Source organism: Salvia splendens, chromosome 15 (assembly GCF_004379255.2).
Source record: "Salvia splendens isolate huo1 chromosome 15, SspV2, whole genome shotgun sequence".
In the NCBI taxonomy this organism is placed as follows: Eukaryota; Viridiplantae; Streptophyta; class Magnoliopsida; order Lamiales; family Lamiaceae; genus Salvia; species Salvia splendens.
The window spans coordinates 156,814-170,883 of record NC_056046.1 but is presented as its reverse complement, the minus strand read 5'-3'; the positions used below and the strand labels follow the sequence as shown (position 1 = coordinate 170,883).

At 36.7% G+C, this 14,070-nt stretch overlaps 2 protein-coding genes and 2 pseudogenes across 2 annotated transcripts; 3 read left to right on the top strand and 1 right to left on the bottom strand.

Moving 5' to 3' along the window:
* Positions 1-28: 28 nt before the first annotated feature.
* On the top strand, positions 29-3,468 carry LOC121768991 (polycomb group protein FERTILIZATION-INDEPENDENT ENDOSPERM). The gene is made up of 13 exons (XM_042165627.1): positions 29-315; positions 406-471; positions 575-697; positions 852-932; positions 1,053-1,145; positions 1,247-1,322; positions 1,892-1,971; positions 2,063-2,134; positions 2,492-2,551; positions 2,676-2,772; positions 2,907-2,970; positions 3,042-3,101; positions 3,191-3,468. Exons 1-13 carry the CDS (start codon positions 136-138, stop codon positions 3,252-3,254), a joined length of 1,116 nt encoding a protein of 371 aa, XP_042021561.1. The 5' UTR covers positions 29-135; the 3' UTR covers positions 3,255-3,468.
* Positions 3,469-3,905: 437 nt separating this feature from the next.
* On the top strand, positions 3,906-7,748 carry LOC121768550 (annotated as a pseudogene).
* A 382-nt stretch (positions 7,749-8,130) lies between these two features.
* On the top strand, positions 8,131-9,229 carry LOC121768141 (photosynthetic NDH subunit of lumenal location 3, chloroplastic). The gene is made up of 3 exons (XM_042164517.1): positions 8,131-8,425; positions 8,494-8,783; positions 9,047-9,229. The coding sequence occupies exons 1-3, from the start codon at positions 8,185-8,187 to the stop codon at positions 9,143-9,145; spliced, it is 630 nt and encodes a 209-aa protein (XP_042020451.1). The 5' UTR covers positions 8,131-8,184; the 3' UTR covers positions 9,146-9,229.
* LOC121768549 lies at positions 9,161-13,110 on the bottom strand (annotated as a pseudogene).
* Between the last annotated feature and the right edge of the window lie 960 nt (positions 13,111-14,070).

Below are 14,070 nucleotides of genomic sequence, written 5' to 3'. Positions count from 1 at the left end.
TTGTTGGGATAACTTATTAGCGTTTTCAAGAGTATAGAGATAGCGAAACACGACTTAGGTTCAAAAGTCGAAGACAACTCCGATCGCAGTTGTTTCGAACCCAAAGCATAAACCCTTTGCGGCGAAGGGAAGGGAATGATGGCTCGGATTCCGCTGGGTTGCGAGGCGGTGGCGGGATCGCTGACGCCGTCGAAGAAGCGAGACTATAGGGTTACCAATAGGCTTCAGGAAGGCAAACGCCCCATTTACGCCGTCGTTTTCAACTTCATCGATTCCCGCTACTTCAACGCCTTCGCCACTGCAGGCGGCAATCGCGTATTTTCTCTCTGTCTCTCTATGATTACTTCGAATTCGTGATGTAAATGAGGATAATTTGCTAATAAAATGCTGTTTATTACGTTTTAGGTGACTGTCTACCAGTGTTTGGAGGGTGGTGTTATAGCTGTGCTGCAATCGTACATTGATGAAGATGTGAACAAATTTGAGCTTCTATTTTGTTTATATTTCGGGTTTTTTTTAGCTAAAGATGCATTTTTCTCAGACAGTGTGTTACTGTGTTTGGTACGTATATTAGAAGGATGAATCATTCTACACGGTCAGTTGGGCTTGCAATATTGATGGAACACCGTTTTTGGTGGCTGGAGGGCTTAATGGAATCATCCGTGTTATCGATACCGGCAACGAAAAAATATACAAGGTAGTTTTGCTTGAAAGCTAGATGTTGACCTTCGCTACTGATTCGAATGTTGATTATGAACATGTGGAATGCAGGATTGGAAAACAGACTCAAACATTTTATGAATAGATTTAATGTGTAGTATCTTATTTGTTCCTTATTCCAATGTCTACAGAGTTTAGTTGGTCATGGGGATTCTATTAATGAAATTCGGACTCAACCATTGAAACCATCCCTTGTTGTGTCAGCGAGCAAAGTGAGTGATTTTTAGAATTGAGTCTGTGGAGTTCAGTCTCCTATTATTCGTACCATCTCCATGCATAGGAGGGTTAACAGTGATTTTTGGTATTTCCTCTCATACCCATAAATGAACCAGGATGAATCTGTGCGCCTGTGGAATATCCATACTGGGATATGCATTTTGATATTTGCGGGTGCAGGTGGCCATCGCAATGAAGTTCTTAGTGTGGTATATAATAACATCATACACTGTCTCACTTTTTTCTCTCACACCTCTTTCTTTTGGTAATATGGGATCATCTTATGTTTGATTGGTTATGGCTACCATAGGACTTCCACCCCTCGGACATATACCGCATTGCAAGCTGTGGAATGGATAACACTGTCAAGATCTGGTCAATGAAAGGTAAGGATGGGGTTGCTATGTTCTAATCGTAGCTGTTCAGTTAAATAAAGCTGATAAATTGATGGATGCAATTGTGTTTTAGACATGTTTTTCTCGATGATGTTTAGCTGCATCATGCATCTAACCTCCTTTACAAGCCAAGTTGCTTTAACTTTATGTCTTTTGCTACATTTAGGGTATATAAATCCTTACAATTAATCAGCAATCCATTCTGCTCCAGTTGATTGTACCTGCAATTAATTTGGACTATTATATGCTTATTTTGTTTGTTGTATAATTGTTTTCTTGTGTCAGAATTCCATTTTCTGGTTGGTTTACCATTTGCATCTTAAAGATGGCCAATTTGTGGTTTACTAGTATTTAATTTTCTTATTCCTGACAATCATTAGCTTTCAATCCCTTTTATTTAAATACTGCTCATTGCTTTATTTTGCCAAAAGCTAGTTTATGTTTCCCTTATAGACCGTCACTTCATCAGCAAATGCCTTATTGTCATTGATTTAAAACTGAAGCACCTACTTTTTAGATTATTCTGTGATGTTGGTTTAATGAATGGTAACTTTTTGCAGAATTTTGGACATATGTAGAGAAATCATTTACTTGGACAGACCTACCTTCCAAATTTCCAACAAAATATGTCCAGTTCCCAGTTAGTAATTGTTTTCCTCTTTTCATTATATGCTGAAATAAAGGTGATGTGCTGTGCTTCACGTTTCTGCTCCTTTATTTTGTCTTTCCAGGTTTTTATTGCATCAGTACATACAAATTATGTTGACTGCAACCGCTGGATTGGTGATTTTATGCTCTCTAAGGTAAATAATCACATGCCTTTGCAAAAAATTAGCTTGGTACCTTTTGTCCCTCACTCATATGTTCAATAGCATAAATGCAAGGAAGACTTGTATCCTTTTTCCCATCTTCTTTCCCTTCATTCGCTAACTTGTATGTGTTCAATTCTCCTATTACACTTAATTCTTTTTCAATACTACACCTAATCTGTATTATGCACGTGAAAAATATACTCTTGGTTACACTGATTTACTTCTATGAGTTTCGCCGATGTTTAAACAGCACTGGCAGGACTTTTTTATATGCTGTGTTGCTTTCCTTCTTCACATAAGCAAGTGATTTTTATGCTTGGGTGGTGATATTTTGTTCTGTATCTGCAGAGTGTTGATAATGAACTTGTATTATGGGAACCAAAAATGAAGGAACAATCTCCCGGAGAGGTTAGACTGAACATTTTCAAGCTTTACCAATATGTTGAATCATGTACGCTTAAATTTGATACTGAATGGCCTTTTCGACATAGATGGTTTGATTGACACATTGTATATTATGAATTTTGTTCAGGGTACAGTTGACATCCTCCAAAAGTACCCTGTTCCTGAATGTGATATCTGGTTTATCAAGTTTTCTTGTGATTTCCATTACAAGGCAGCAGCAGTAGGTAAATCCCCATGATTCTTCTGTACTGTTTATTCATCCGGGTATTCTTAATGCGTACAAATCCAGTATTGAATAGAGTGAATTAAAAATTAACCAAGGTACAGCTGTTCCTTAATCCTTATATTCTTATTTCAGGGAATAGGGAAGGGAAGATATACGTGTGGGAAATTCAGTCTAACCCTCCGGTTCTCATTGCAAGGTACGTTTCTTTCCTAGCTTGCCCCGCTCACTTTTCACTCTAGCTTCTTACACATTTGGCTGCATTCTCAGATTAACTCACGCCCAGTCGAAATCTTCAATTAGATTAACCGCAATGTCTTGTGATGGAAGGCAAGAACTCCTGACCCCTCTTCTCTCTCTAATTTATACTCCTCCAATAGTTTGAAGTGAGTGAACCATTTTTATCCATGTGGGTGCAGCACCATTCTCTCCTGCTGTGAAGATGGAACAATATGGAGATGGGATGTGGTAGCCAGCTCTTGAGATTCCGAATCGGTATGTAATTGAAGTCAGCAGGACGTTTTTGTATCCAAGCTCAACAACTGGGATAACTTCTTGCAGCTATCAACTTAACTTGATGTTTTAACCGAAGCCACTCTTTAATTTATTTCTTTTGCTTGTATTTCTTTTATACGCATTAAGAAAAGTCTGCAACCGCCCATTTAACTTGTGGAGTAGTACATTTTAAGTTTGATTTGATCTTGTTCCTATGTCTTTCTTTTTTTTAATTATTTTTGGAGAGAAAAAAACTAATGTTATGGAATCGGCTATAATAAAAATCTTGTCAACTATGGCATTAATACAATGGAGCTGCCCTGCGCACGGCTACATTTATTCATAAACTATAAAACTATTAATATATTAATTTCTTTTCCCAAAACAAGGCTTAATCGAAAATTATTTTCAGATATGAAATTCACTGATTCTTGGAAAATCCCTCAAAAATAGAATCTTGTATGAGATTAAATAGTTAAAATTAGTATAATGTGAAGCTAAGAATAATTAAATATTATAAAGATTTAGTAATCAAACAACACTTTTTTGGAAAATCAATCAATAAGTATAGTTTTGAAAGTAATTTCATTTATTAGTATAAGCTAATTTAGATTCTACATGCTGTAAAAATGTTTTACTATGGAATCGTATAGTACTAGTATGAAAATAAAGACTTTACTTCCTCCGTCCCGGCCCAAGCGAGACGTTTCTATTTTGACACACTAATTTAGGTAGTGGTGTAATGGTGTTTAGTGATTTAAATTATTACTAGTAAAGTAAGAGATAGAGTAAAATAAGAAAGATAAAGAAAGAAAAAAAAGTAAGAGAAATGATAAAGTAAGAAAGAAAAAAATAGAATAAAGTAAGAGAGACGTTTCTATTTTGACACACTAATTTAGGTAGTGGTGTAATGGTGTTTAGTGATTTAAATTATTACTAGTAAAGTAAGAGATAGAGTAAAGTAAGAAAGAAAAAAAAAGTTAGAGAAAGGATAAAGTAAGAAAGAAAAAGAGAGAATAAAGTAAGAGAGGAAAAAGCAAGAAAGAGAAAGAGAGAATAAAGTAAGAAACAAAAAGAGAGAATAAAATAAGAAAGATGATAGAGGAAAAAGTAGGAGAAAGGGGTAAGTTTATTGTTGAAAAAAAAAAGGAAATAAATTGGCCACAATCCTCAAATTCTTTCTCATATTCTCGATTCCGTATTTTTACTTGATTTTCACGCACTGCAGGATCGATTATGAGATTAAAAGATCGATCCTGATAAGTGCTTTCGTCAGCGCCATAGGGTTCCTAATCACGGTTAAAATGATCCCCGTGGCGTCCAAGTATGTGCTGAGGAGGAATTTGTTTGGGTATGATATTAACAAGAAGGGGCACCCCTGATGGATCCATTAAAGTGTAAGTTTAATTCTTTCCCTAAAATGCTGCGAATTGCAGTTATGGATTGCGATTTCAGTTCGAGCTGAAACTATGATGTTTAGAGTAGCTTTTGTTGTTTATTGTCCCTAAATTATGCGATAGTTTCCCAGTTCAGATTGGATTCGTTCGTGCAATTTTATAATTGAAGCTATATAAATATGTCGAATTATTTGACAGAATTTTAACGATGAGTTTTTAGCATTACATAATGAATTTGATTTGACTTTTTTAAACAAATCTCATTAACATAAGTTTGATTTGGATGAGTATTTCTCCATAGTGACTAATTGCTATGCACTGAGATATTGCTCCTCAGATTTTGAAAATGTTTGGACTCTCTTGTTTCACTTGTTATAGGTTTTGTTGATCAAATGACTTGTTTTTAATGCAATGCAGGCCTGAATCATTGGGTATAGTTGTTGCTGTAGTTTTTCTAGCCGTCGCTATCTTGTTTCAATATTTCAACCTCACAGCAGATTCAATTGTAAGTTGTTTATTGCTTTTCTACTCTTGGAATATCTTAATGTGAAGCATATAACTATCCAATTTTTCCCAGTAGTGTTAATTATGCATCATGTACAAGTTCTATCGTCTCTGTGAGAAAATTAAAATGTATACATTTAACATGCTATCAGAACTTAAAATGGTAGTGGAGAAAATTCTGAGAGACGTGACAGCAATCCTTTGCAAACATGAGATAGTTGAACTTCCATAAATCCTTACTATGGTGACCCTGATGCTGGTAGCATCATAGTAGTAATGCATGACTTGGGACAAGGGAGAATAGAGTCTATAGACACGGTTAGAACGGGTATTGGACGAAATTATATGAATCAAGTAGTAGAAGCTACTATAGGTAGTTGTATTTAGATTTAACCACATATCATCTAGTTTAAACAACAGGGATAAGTTTATAATATGGAGGTTTATACAACATTCTGCTTCTTATGGCATAGGAATGCTACCATTGCTTGCATGTACATGGTTAGATGCATTTTTTGGTTTCAAAATACTCTGTCAGTCTGGACTCTGGAGTCGAGTTGGATTTGTATAAGAAAAGCAGTGTGAAGTCTGAACTAAACAAATAACTTAAACAGATCCCCCAGCACAATAATTACCCCACTTTGACATTTCACAACGTAATCTGTGGTGAAAATATGAAAGAACATGGCATCAAACCTTTCCTTGTATAGTACATTCTTCAACCTACTTTTTCCTATAAATCAAATATTCCTTTTCCCATTTCATTCTTCACATTGTTCTTCTGTCTGAGCTTTATACCTAATTTTGGCGAGAGTGAGATGTTTCCTTTTTTCTTTAAGTGGCTAGTCGAATACAATGCTGCACTGGCATCAATCTGCTTCATCACTCTGCTTGGTTTTGTGGATGACGTCCTTGATGTACCTTGGAGAGTGTGAGTTTTCTATATGTCACTCCTGCTTGAATTTTTAAATGACCCATATGGCAGATTCTTATCTCCTTGTGTAATTTTGAAGACAGGAAACTGGTGTTACCATCTATTGCTGCTCTACCATTGTTGATGGCTTATGCTGGGCATACAACTATAATCATACCAAAGCCACTTGTTCCATATGTCGGAGTTGATATTTTAGATTTAGGTAATCTATTACATTTTGCCATTTGATTGTATAAACAACTCCATGACTTGATTGCCGTGCGTATTCTATATCACATGCTCCCTTCTCTCTAATATTTCATCGGCGCTATTAGGGTGGATATATAAGCTCTACATGGGGTTGTTGGCTGTGTTCTGCACGAATTCAATTAACATTCATGCGGGTATTAATGGCCTCGAAGTTGGACAGACAGTCGTTATTGCTTGTGCTGTAAGCCAAAAATGGTCTTTATTATTCCAATTTAAGTGCTCATATTGAATCTAACATATTTCTTTTGCAGATCTTGATACATAACATCATGCAAATTGGGGCAGCTACTGATATGGAACACAAACAAGCACATGTTTTCTCCATTTACCTAGTGCAACCCTTGCTTGCAACTTCTTTAGCATTACTTTCTTTTAACTGGTACTGGTGCTTGTACTCTTTGAACATACAATTGAACGTCTTTAGGTGCTAACCCGGTCTCCATCTTTTCCATAGGTATCCCTCTTCAGTCTTCGTCGGGGACACTTACACTTACTTTGCTGGAATGACTATGGCCGTTGTCAGCATTTTGGGCCATTTTAGGTCTGTCACTGACTCTCTCATACCCTACATAGCTTGAAATTATAAGTTGTGTGTACGACAAGTTTGTACTTTTGAAATCAATTGCAGTTCATTTTATCTGTTCAACACAGTGTGTGTTTGTGTGTATTCATAAAGGATGTGTATGAACTAAGGTTTCCTCTTGATTTTGGGTAATATCTTCAACATGGTTGATTGGTTGCCTGTGAGTTTGCTACAATTAATTTCTTTGATATTTATCATGCTTTCTTTTTTGTACTCTCTCTCATGCATAGACATGAAACACAAGAACATGTATTGATGACTGCCTATTTTTCTTCTCTCTCTCAGCTGGCTGGCATTATACCTTGCCCATGACATCGACTTCCAAAGTAAGCTTCTTGTTGCTTTTAACAGTTGTAACTTCCAGATATATTTCTGACTTACTTCATCATTCCCAGGTTCGACCCCAAAACTGGGTTCCTAACAGGGACCAACGATGGAACTCTTGTCGACTTATTTCTTGGGCAGTTTGGGCAGAGATCGGAGAAGTCCCTCTGTATTCTGCTCTTAGCTTTCCAGGTATTTCACCTCTTAATCATCCCATATTTTTCCTTGTGGTTGATGATATTCTTAATGCAGGTCATATGCTGTGGATTCTGCTTCTTGCTCCGGTGGCTCCTCACCGGCTGGTACAAGTGATATAGTCCACCACATTTTTGGCTAAATTAGGAACTGTATCCCCTGGAAACAGAGATTGCACAGCAGGCTTATCTTGCTTCTAGCGTTTGTACTTAAACAGTTATAATTACTAACAGCTTTTGCCAGAAATATTGTGTAAACAACTATGTCAATTAATGCATCATTCAAGCGATTAGTGACGATTTTAGTTACTAGTTAGGTGATGAATGGTCTAGTTAAGAGATGGATTAAGGAATGGCCTCAACCACGTCCACAATGACTATTCTAGTCTCACGGCATTAAATCACATAATTACCTTTATCTTGTTTCATCAAGACGGCCATGTCTAGCAAATATTCATTTTACATTCCACCCTAAAATCACAATATAAATTATCCTACTAGCAAATATAGAATTAATGGATCAAACAAGTTAGTTTCAATTATCAAAAAATGTACTACTCCATATGATCATATAAAAATAATATACTTATTTCCAATCTGTATTTTGAACATCTTAATAATCCATATTCTTTATTTGATGGCACGTAGGAGTATTTGACATGAATAATCCAAAAAGTATTTAGGATGGATATGGGTTGAGTGGACAGAAGTGTTGTTGAGTTAGAAATCAGTGATGGCAGCTCTCTTGGAAGCCCTCCCCGCCGTTTCCAACCTCCGCCGCGGTGTCGAAAAGCAACGGCCAAGACCTCCTCGAATCATCATCAAATGCGGCATGAACCACGACGATCACCATTTCCGGCCAACAAGGAGACTCGCCATCGGGATTACACTCCTAGCAAACGCAGGAGCCGCCTCCGCCCAAGACAACGGCCTCTGGATCGACGGCCCCTTGCCCGTGCCGCACGCCACTAATAGTAAGGAACTTTTATTAATTTTATTTAATCGGAGAAATTGAATTGAAATACGATGTGTGTGAATGAAGAGATCGACAACGAGGAGACGAAGACGCGTTCGTTCCTGAAGAAGGGGATCTACATTGCTCAACTCGGGACCAAGGGGAGGATGCAGAGGCTGAGGCGATACGCCTTCGATCTGCTGGCCATGGCCGATTTGATAGCGCAGGAGGATGCCTGGAACTACGTCCGCCGCTATCTCCGCCTCAAGTCCACCTTCATGTACTTCGATTTTGATCAAGTCATCACCGCCGCGCCGCTCGATGACAAGCCTCCGCTCCTCGACCTTGCAAATCGCTTGTTTGACAGCTTTGAAAAGGTAACTAACTCAATTGCATCTTGACTCGGATTAATCAATCTGTCATGGCTCACTGAGTTCCGTTACTTGAACACTAAATTAATCGCTGAGATTGATTTTGTCATAGGCTATAATACTCACCAACATTAAGTATAGAATTATTCATACAATATTCAGTTACATCTAATCCAACGACCAAAGATAAATCTGCAAAACTAAATTAGGCATGTGTTTATGAATCACAAGAAGAATGGAGTTGGACTAATTGATGTTTCTTTTTACAGCTTCTAGAAGCAGTGAGAAAACAGGATGTTCCTCAAATATACTCCTGTTACGAGTCAACCACACCAATTCTTCAAGAGGTCATGCTTCGAATGGCTTAAATCAAAACAAAAAAGTTGTAAAATCATAAATACTCATCATTCATTCAGCTATTCATAGCCATCACAATCTTCAACTTTTATATATATATACGAATACGAATGCGTAACTCACTAAACTAGTACATTCATATCCCAGACTTAGGTTGGAAGGAGTATATGTGATGAGTGAGAATTTGAATTTGTAGTGATTGGATATACTACTCCTACTATATTATCAATGCAAATGACATACTACTACAATACATGGGTTGAAGGTAGAAATCTTAGGTTAGTAATTCCAAATAAGCAAACACTTTCGGAATATCAACCAATGCTCAGACGAGAATCTGAAGTGGCTAACTTGGCACACCTATTTCACAAGCATTAACCCTTGCAGCAAACCGAAGTGAACAAACTGATTCACCTACTGATGAAGGATCTGGCGACACATTGACGAACATCAACGTCTTCAAGTCTCCACCTAAACAAGGCTGCAACAGAGAGAGGAAAAGAGGAATTCAGACGGTTTTCTTTCTACTATAGTCTATAGGGGGGTTTGATAAATGCCAATGGATGATGCTTCCTCAATCACCTAGAGAAGATAGGTTAACTTGGAGTTCCTATAAGGGACATGCTCCTCCTTCTTGGCCAACGCGAATATGACATCACTTAAACACGATAAGCTTTTGTTGATGGCCTGGGTAAGGATTGGAACAATGTCATAAAAACCTAGATAGAATGAAGATGATTATCGTTCTACCTGAGTTTCTTTCAACCGATCTCCAGTGGCGCCGCTCTTAGATAACCGCTCGCTACCAGCAAGGTCAATTAGATTAAGAACACCTTGTACTTGTTGATCCCTGCTCTGTTTAAAGGAAATATGGTCAGTGTTAAGTTTGGAATCGTGACAAAAAGTTAAATAGTAATACCTCATTAAAACCTGTAATTCGCAAGGTGAAGACAAAATGGCTCCTTGAAGATTCTTCATTCATTTGAGTCTTTCCTACGGACCTATATCAAAGTTCAATAAATAGAAAGGAAATAGAAAGACCGAGTCTTTTCAGAAAAATACTTAGTGGGCAAAGCAAAAAAAAACTGTGTCTGTTTAATAAATAAATTTGTGATCAAGCTCTGAATTTTTTTCCTTTTCGTCTGCGAAAGTTTTGAAACACGGAAGCAGCTACATCCAGGAAAAAGCTTATACTTATTCGAAATAAAAGGATTGACTATATTATTACCTACTTTGTGCTGCCTGGTCTAAGAGGTAAGAAACCTCCTTGCTACTGCGAACATCCATGGTTGTAAGATCAGAAACATTAGTGTTTCCATTCGCATCATGTTTAATATTGTATTGCTTCCCATTTTCTGGCCGAGAGGCATCAGAGCTTGATTTGTATGGGGCTAACAGATCACGGATTGTTTCATTATATATTTCAAGCATTGAAACCTGAAAAGTCAATTATAGTAAGTAAGTTGAAGCAAAACAAGGAAACATAGTTTTAATCAAACAAGAGGCAATGCAACAGCAACAGTCACCTGCATTTCATATTTCCATCCTTGGGCTTGCAGAACTTGTCGTGTCTCAAATACCTGCTCCAATGTTCTTGGAATCAAACCTCTTTCATCGGGTGATTCTGACTTGCCCATCATGGTATACGCCTTGCCAGAACCAGTTTGCCCATAAGCAAAGATACAAACCTGAAACAAACTAGTTAGTTGATATAATCTGAAAATCATGGTATAGGGAGTTCACTAGAATTTACTAGTAGTTAATATAAAAAACTTTCTATACGAAAGGAAAAAACCAGTGATAAACAATAGGGGTCTATAGGAAATTTATCACGTTATAACCATCAAGAGCGCTTTGTACAAGCTGTGATATCTCCACAAAAACTTCTTGTTGGGACGTACCAGGCACAAATGCTTTGTCAAAATTAAAAGAAAGCTTTTGTCCTAAGAAGCATCATTTATTAGGATCAAAAATGAAACAACGGAACATAAATCAACAAAACATGTCAATCTAAGATCCAACAAGTAAGCTACCATTTTGAGTGACATCAATGCATCTACCCATTGATTCTGTAGATGATGGGAAAGAAAATACTTTTGTGTCAGTTTCAAACCCCATCATCAGACAAAAAGGGCCTCACTCTACAAAAGACACGGATGTTCCCCTTCAACTCCTGTATGGATAAATTGATGTCAGTTACAATCTCAACAGAAAAACTCTATTATAGAAATAAAGATAGTGTGTAGACATTACACCAGGATAGTGTTGTGCAGTTTTTTGCGAAGCTTTTCTCCTTCTGTGATTTTCAATTCTGCATCAGCCAATCGGTCTTGTAACTCAGAAATAAATGTCTTTTGTTCCTCAAATTCAGATCTTGTCTCCGTTGCTGACATGTTTGACAGCTGACATAATGATAAACAATAGAAAAATAAAAAAACAAAGTTCTGAATCAAGAATGATAAAAAAAAAAACTCTATTATCTTAATGTTTTAGTGTCTCATTAGTTTCATGAAGTTCAGATTGCAGTATACTGTTGTACTGTTGTAAGCTAGTGTTGTACTCCTGTAACCTCTTGTACATATCATTAAGTGATTGTATCTGCATAAGATATTAAACACCCACAAGAACAAATTAGGATTGAAAATTTATAAACAATCCTCAGCAATATGACTTAAGGTATCCTATACAGACCTTCTGGATATTACTAGCATTGTCTTCTTGAGTTTGTTTCAGCTCTCCTAAGAGGGACGCTTGCACTTTCTCGGCAGCAAGTTTGGACTCGTTTTCTCGTGCTAAAGAATCCAATGCTTCTTGCATTTAACAATTAGCTCTTTGCAGTGCTTGGGATATTAGCAACCCATAACCATGTTCAATGTGCCATGACAGTCTCGTACCGATTTGTCAAGCTCCAGTTTAGTATGCTTTTCTCGCAGTGTATCCAGATTTTGCCGCAACTCTATTATAATTGAGTTCAATTCATTTTCCTTCTCTTTCATCAGCAGTTCTAACAGTGATCATAAAATTGAAGTTAAAAGAAAATTCACATTAAAGCCTTTTTTACTAGCAAAACCATATTCAGCAAAAGCCCAAGAATAGCCTATTAAGAAAAAAAAAAACTTACCTACATCACTGCATTTCTTTTCTGCGACTTCCAACAAATTCTTGAGATTCTCCTGCTCTGTGACATAATTGCCTTCTAGCTGTCGAAACCAGAGAACACACTGCTTAAGCCTTTTAATGTAGTCATCCATTTGTTCTTTCTTTTCCTGAGAAAATATCAGAAAGCTTGAATCTTATTTACACAGAGTGATAAACCACCAGCTTATACCGAGTACCAAAGCAAAGAATGCCACTCATAATACCTTGAAGTTGTAGTTAAATTTATTTTTACTTACGGGTTTCTCACTGAGCAAGGCCTCCACATCCTCTTTCGAGAACTCAATAACTCCACTATATGAACCAGAGTTGCTTGACGGCCTACTGTTCGGAGCTGGATCCTGCCCCCCATTCACTACTGAAATTGCTTGCCAAAGTGCCAGATGACATTTTCGTGCTTCCAATCCGTCGCCTCTTTTCCGCCGTAACCTCATCTCCACTGAACTTACCCTACATAAACCAGAGCAACCACAACCCCCAATTCAAAATTTCAAAAAAAAAATTAGAAATTTACACCACACAGACTAATCGTGCACCACAACCGAACCCCGGGCCAAGGCATGTATATCAATCTGAGAGTAAACATTATTTTTAACAATAAACGAAACCCAAAGTGACCTAAAATCAAGAATAACTGCGGGAATGTAATTGCAATCGAAAAGGAACTCACATGTGAAGCAACGAGAGGAGGCTTGTTCTGGCTCTTGGAAGCCATGCGCAGGGAGGAGGAGCAACGACGCTCTCTCTGCCAGAAAACGGCAGCAGTAGGAGAAGTGGAGAGAGCAGTGAGGGCCAAATTTGAAGTTTTTTCAAAATTGAGTGTGGCAGTAGTTTTCAGGGGTAAATAAATAACACATGCAAAATGTTTCCATTTATTTTATATTAGTACAAAAGGTTTGAAGTTTATATAAATCATACAAAATGTTTTTACTCGTGTTTCAATTTTGTACATTCCGTTATTTTTGTTTAGACGTCGTTAACTCTTTATCTATGTGAAGTACAAAATGTTTCATAATTATTTCATAATACAAAAAGTTTTATCATTGTTTCATATTAGTACAAAAAATTTCATCATTGTTTTATGATTTGTACGTCACATAAGTGAAAAATTAACATCGTTTAAACACATGTAACGGAATGTATTAAATTGAAACACAAGTGAAATATTTTGTATGATTATGTAAACTTCAAACTGTTTGTACTAATGTGAAATAAATATGAAACATTTTGTATGAGATATGTATTTACCCATAATTTTCACACATACATCCATAAAATTAAATTAATTAAACATTGTTAATTATAAAAATCAACCTTTTAATAGTAATAATATTGTTAAAGCCCAATATTAATATCTGAAAACATTTAACTATATATACTCCAGATATACCAAATATTGTAAAAAGAACCGTTTTAAAAATATCAATAATAATGGTAGATATCTATGAGTTGAAATTCAATTAACCAGTAATTGCATATGTTATGACTACGAGTGGTAAATATATGAAACTTTATTTGAAAAATACTCCTCGTCTATAATTATTTTTTTAATCCCAAAGAAGAAAAAAATGGAGCAAAAACAACATTAGTCTATGGTCTTTCTGACACAGTTACACCGCTATAGCATTAGCAATAGTGCGGATGTACACATCCCCGCGGAAATACCAAAAACATCTTCTGTCACGTCATACGAACATCCCACTGCATAATAAAAAAAAATAATGCAATAAAAAAAATTAATGCAATGGCGGACATCTGCACGGACGAACATCCGCAGCAG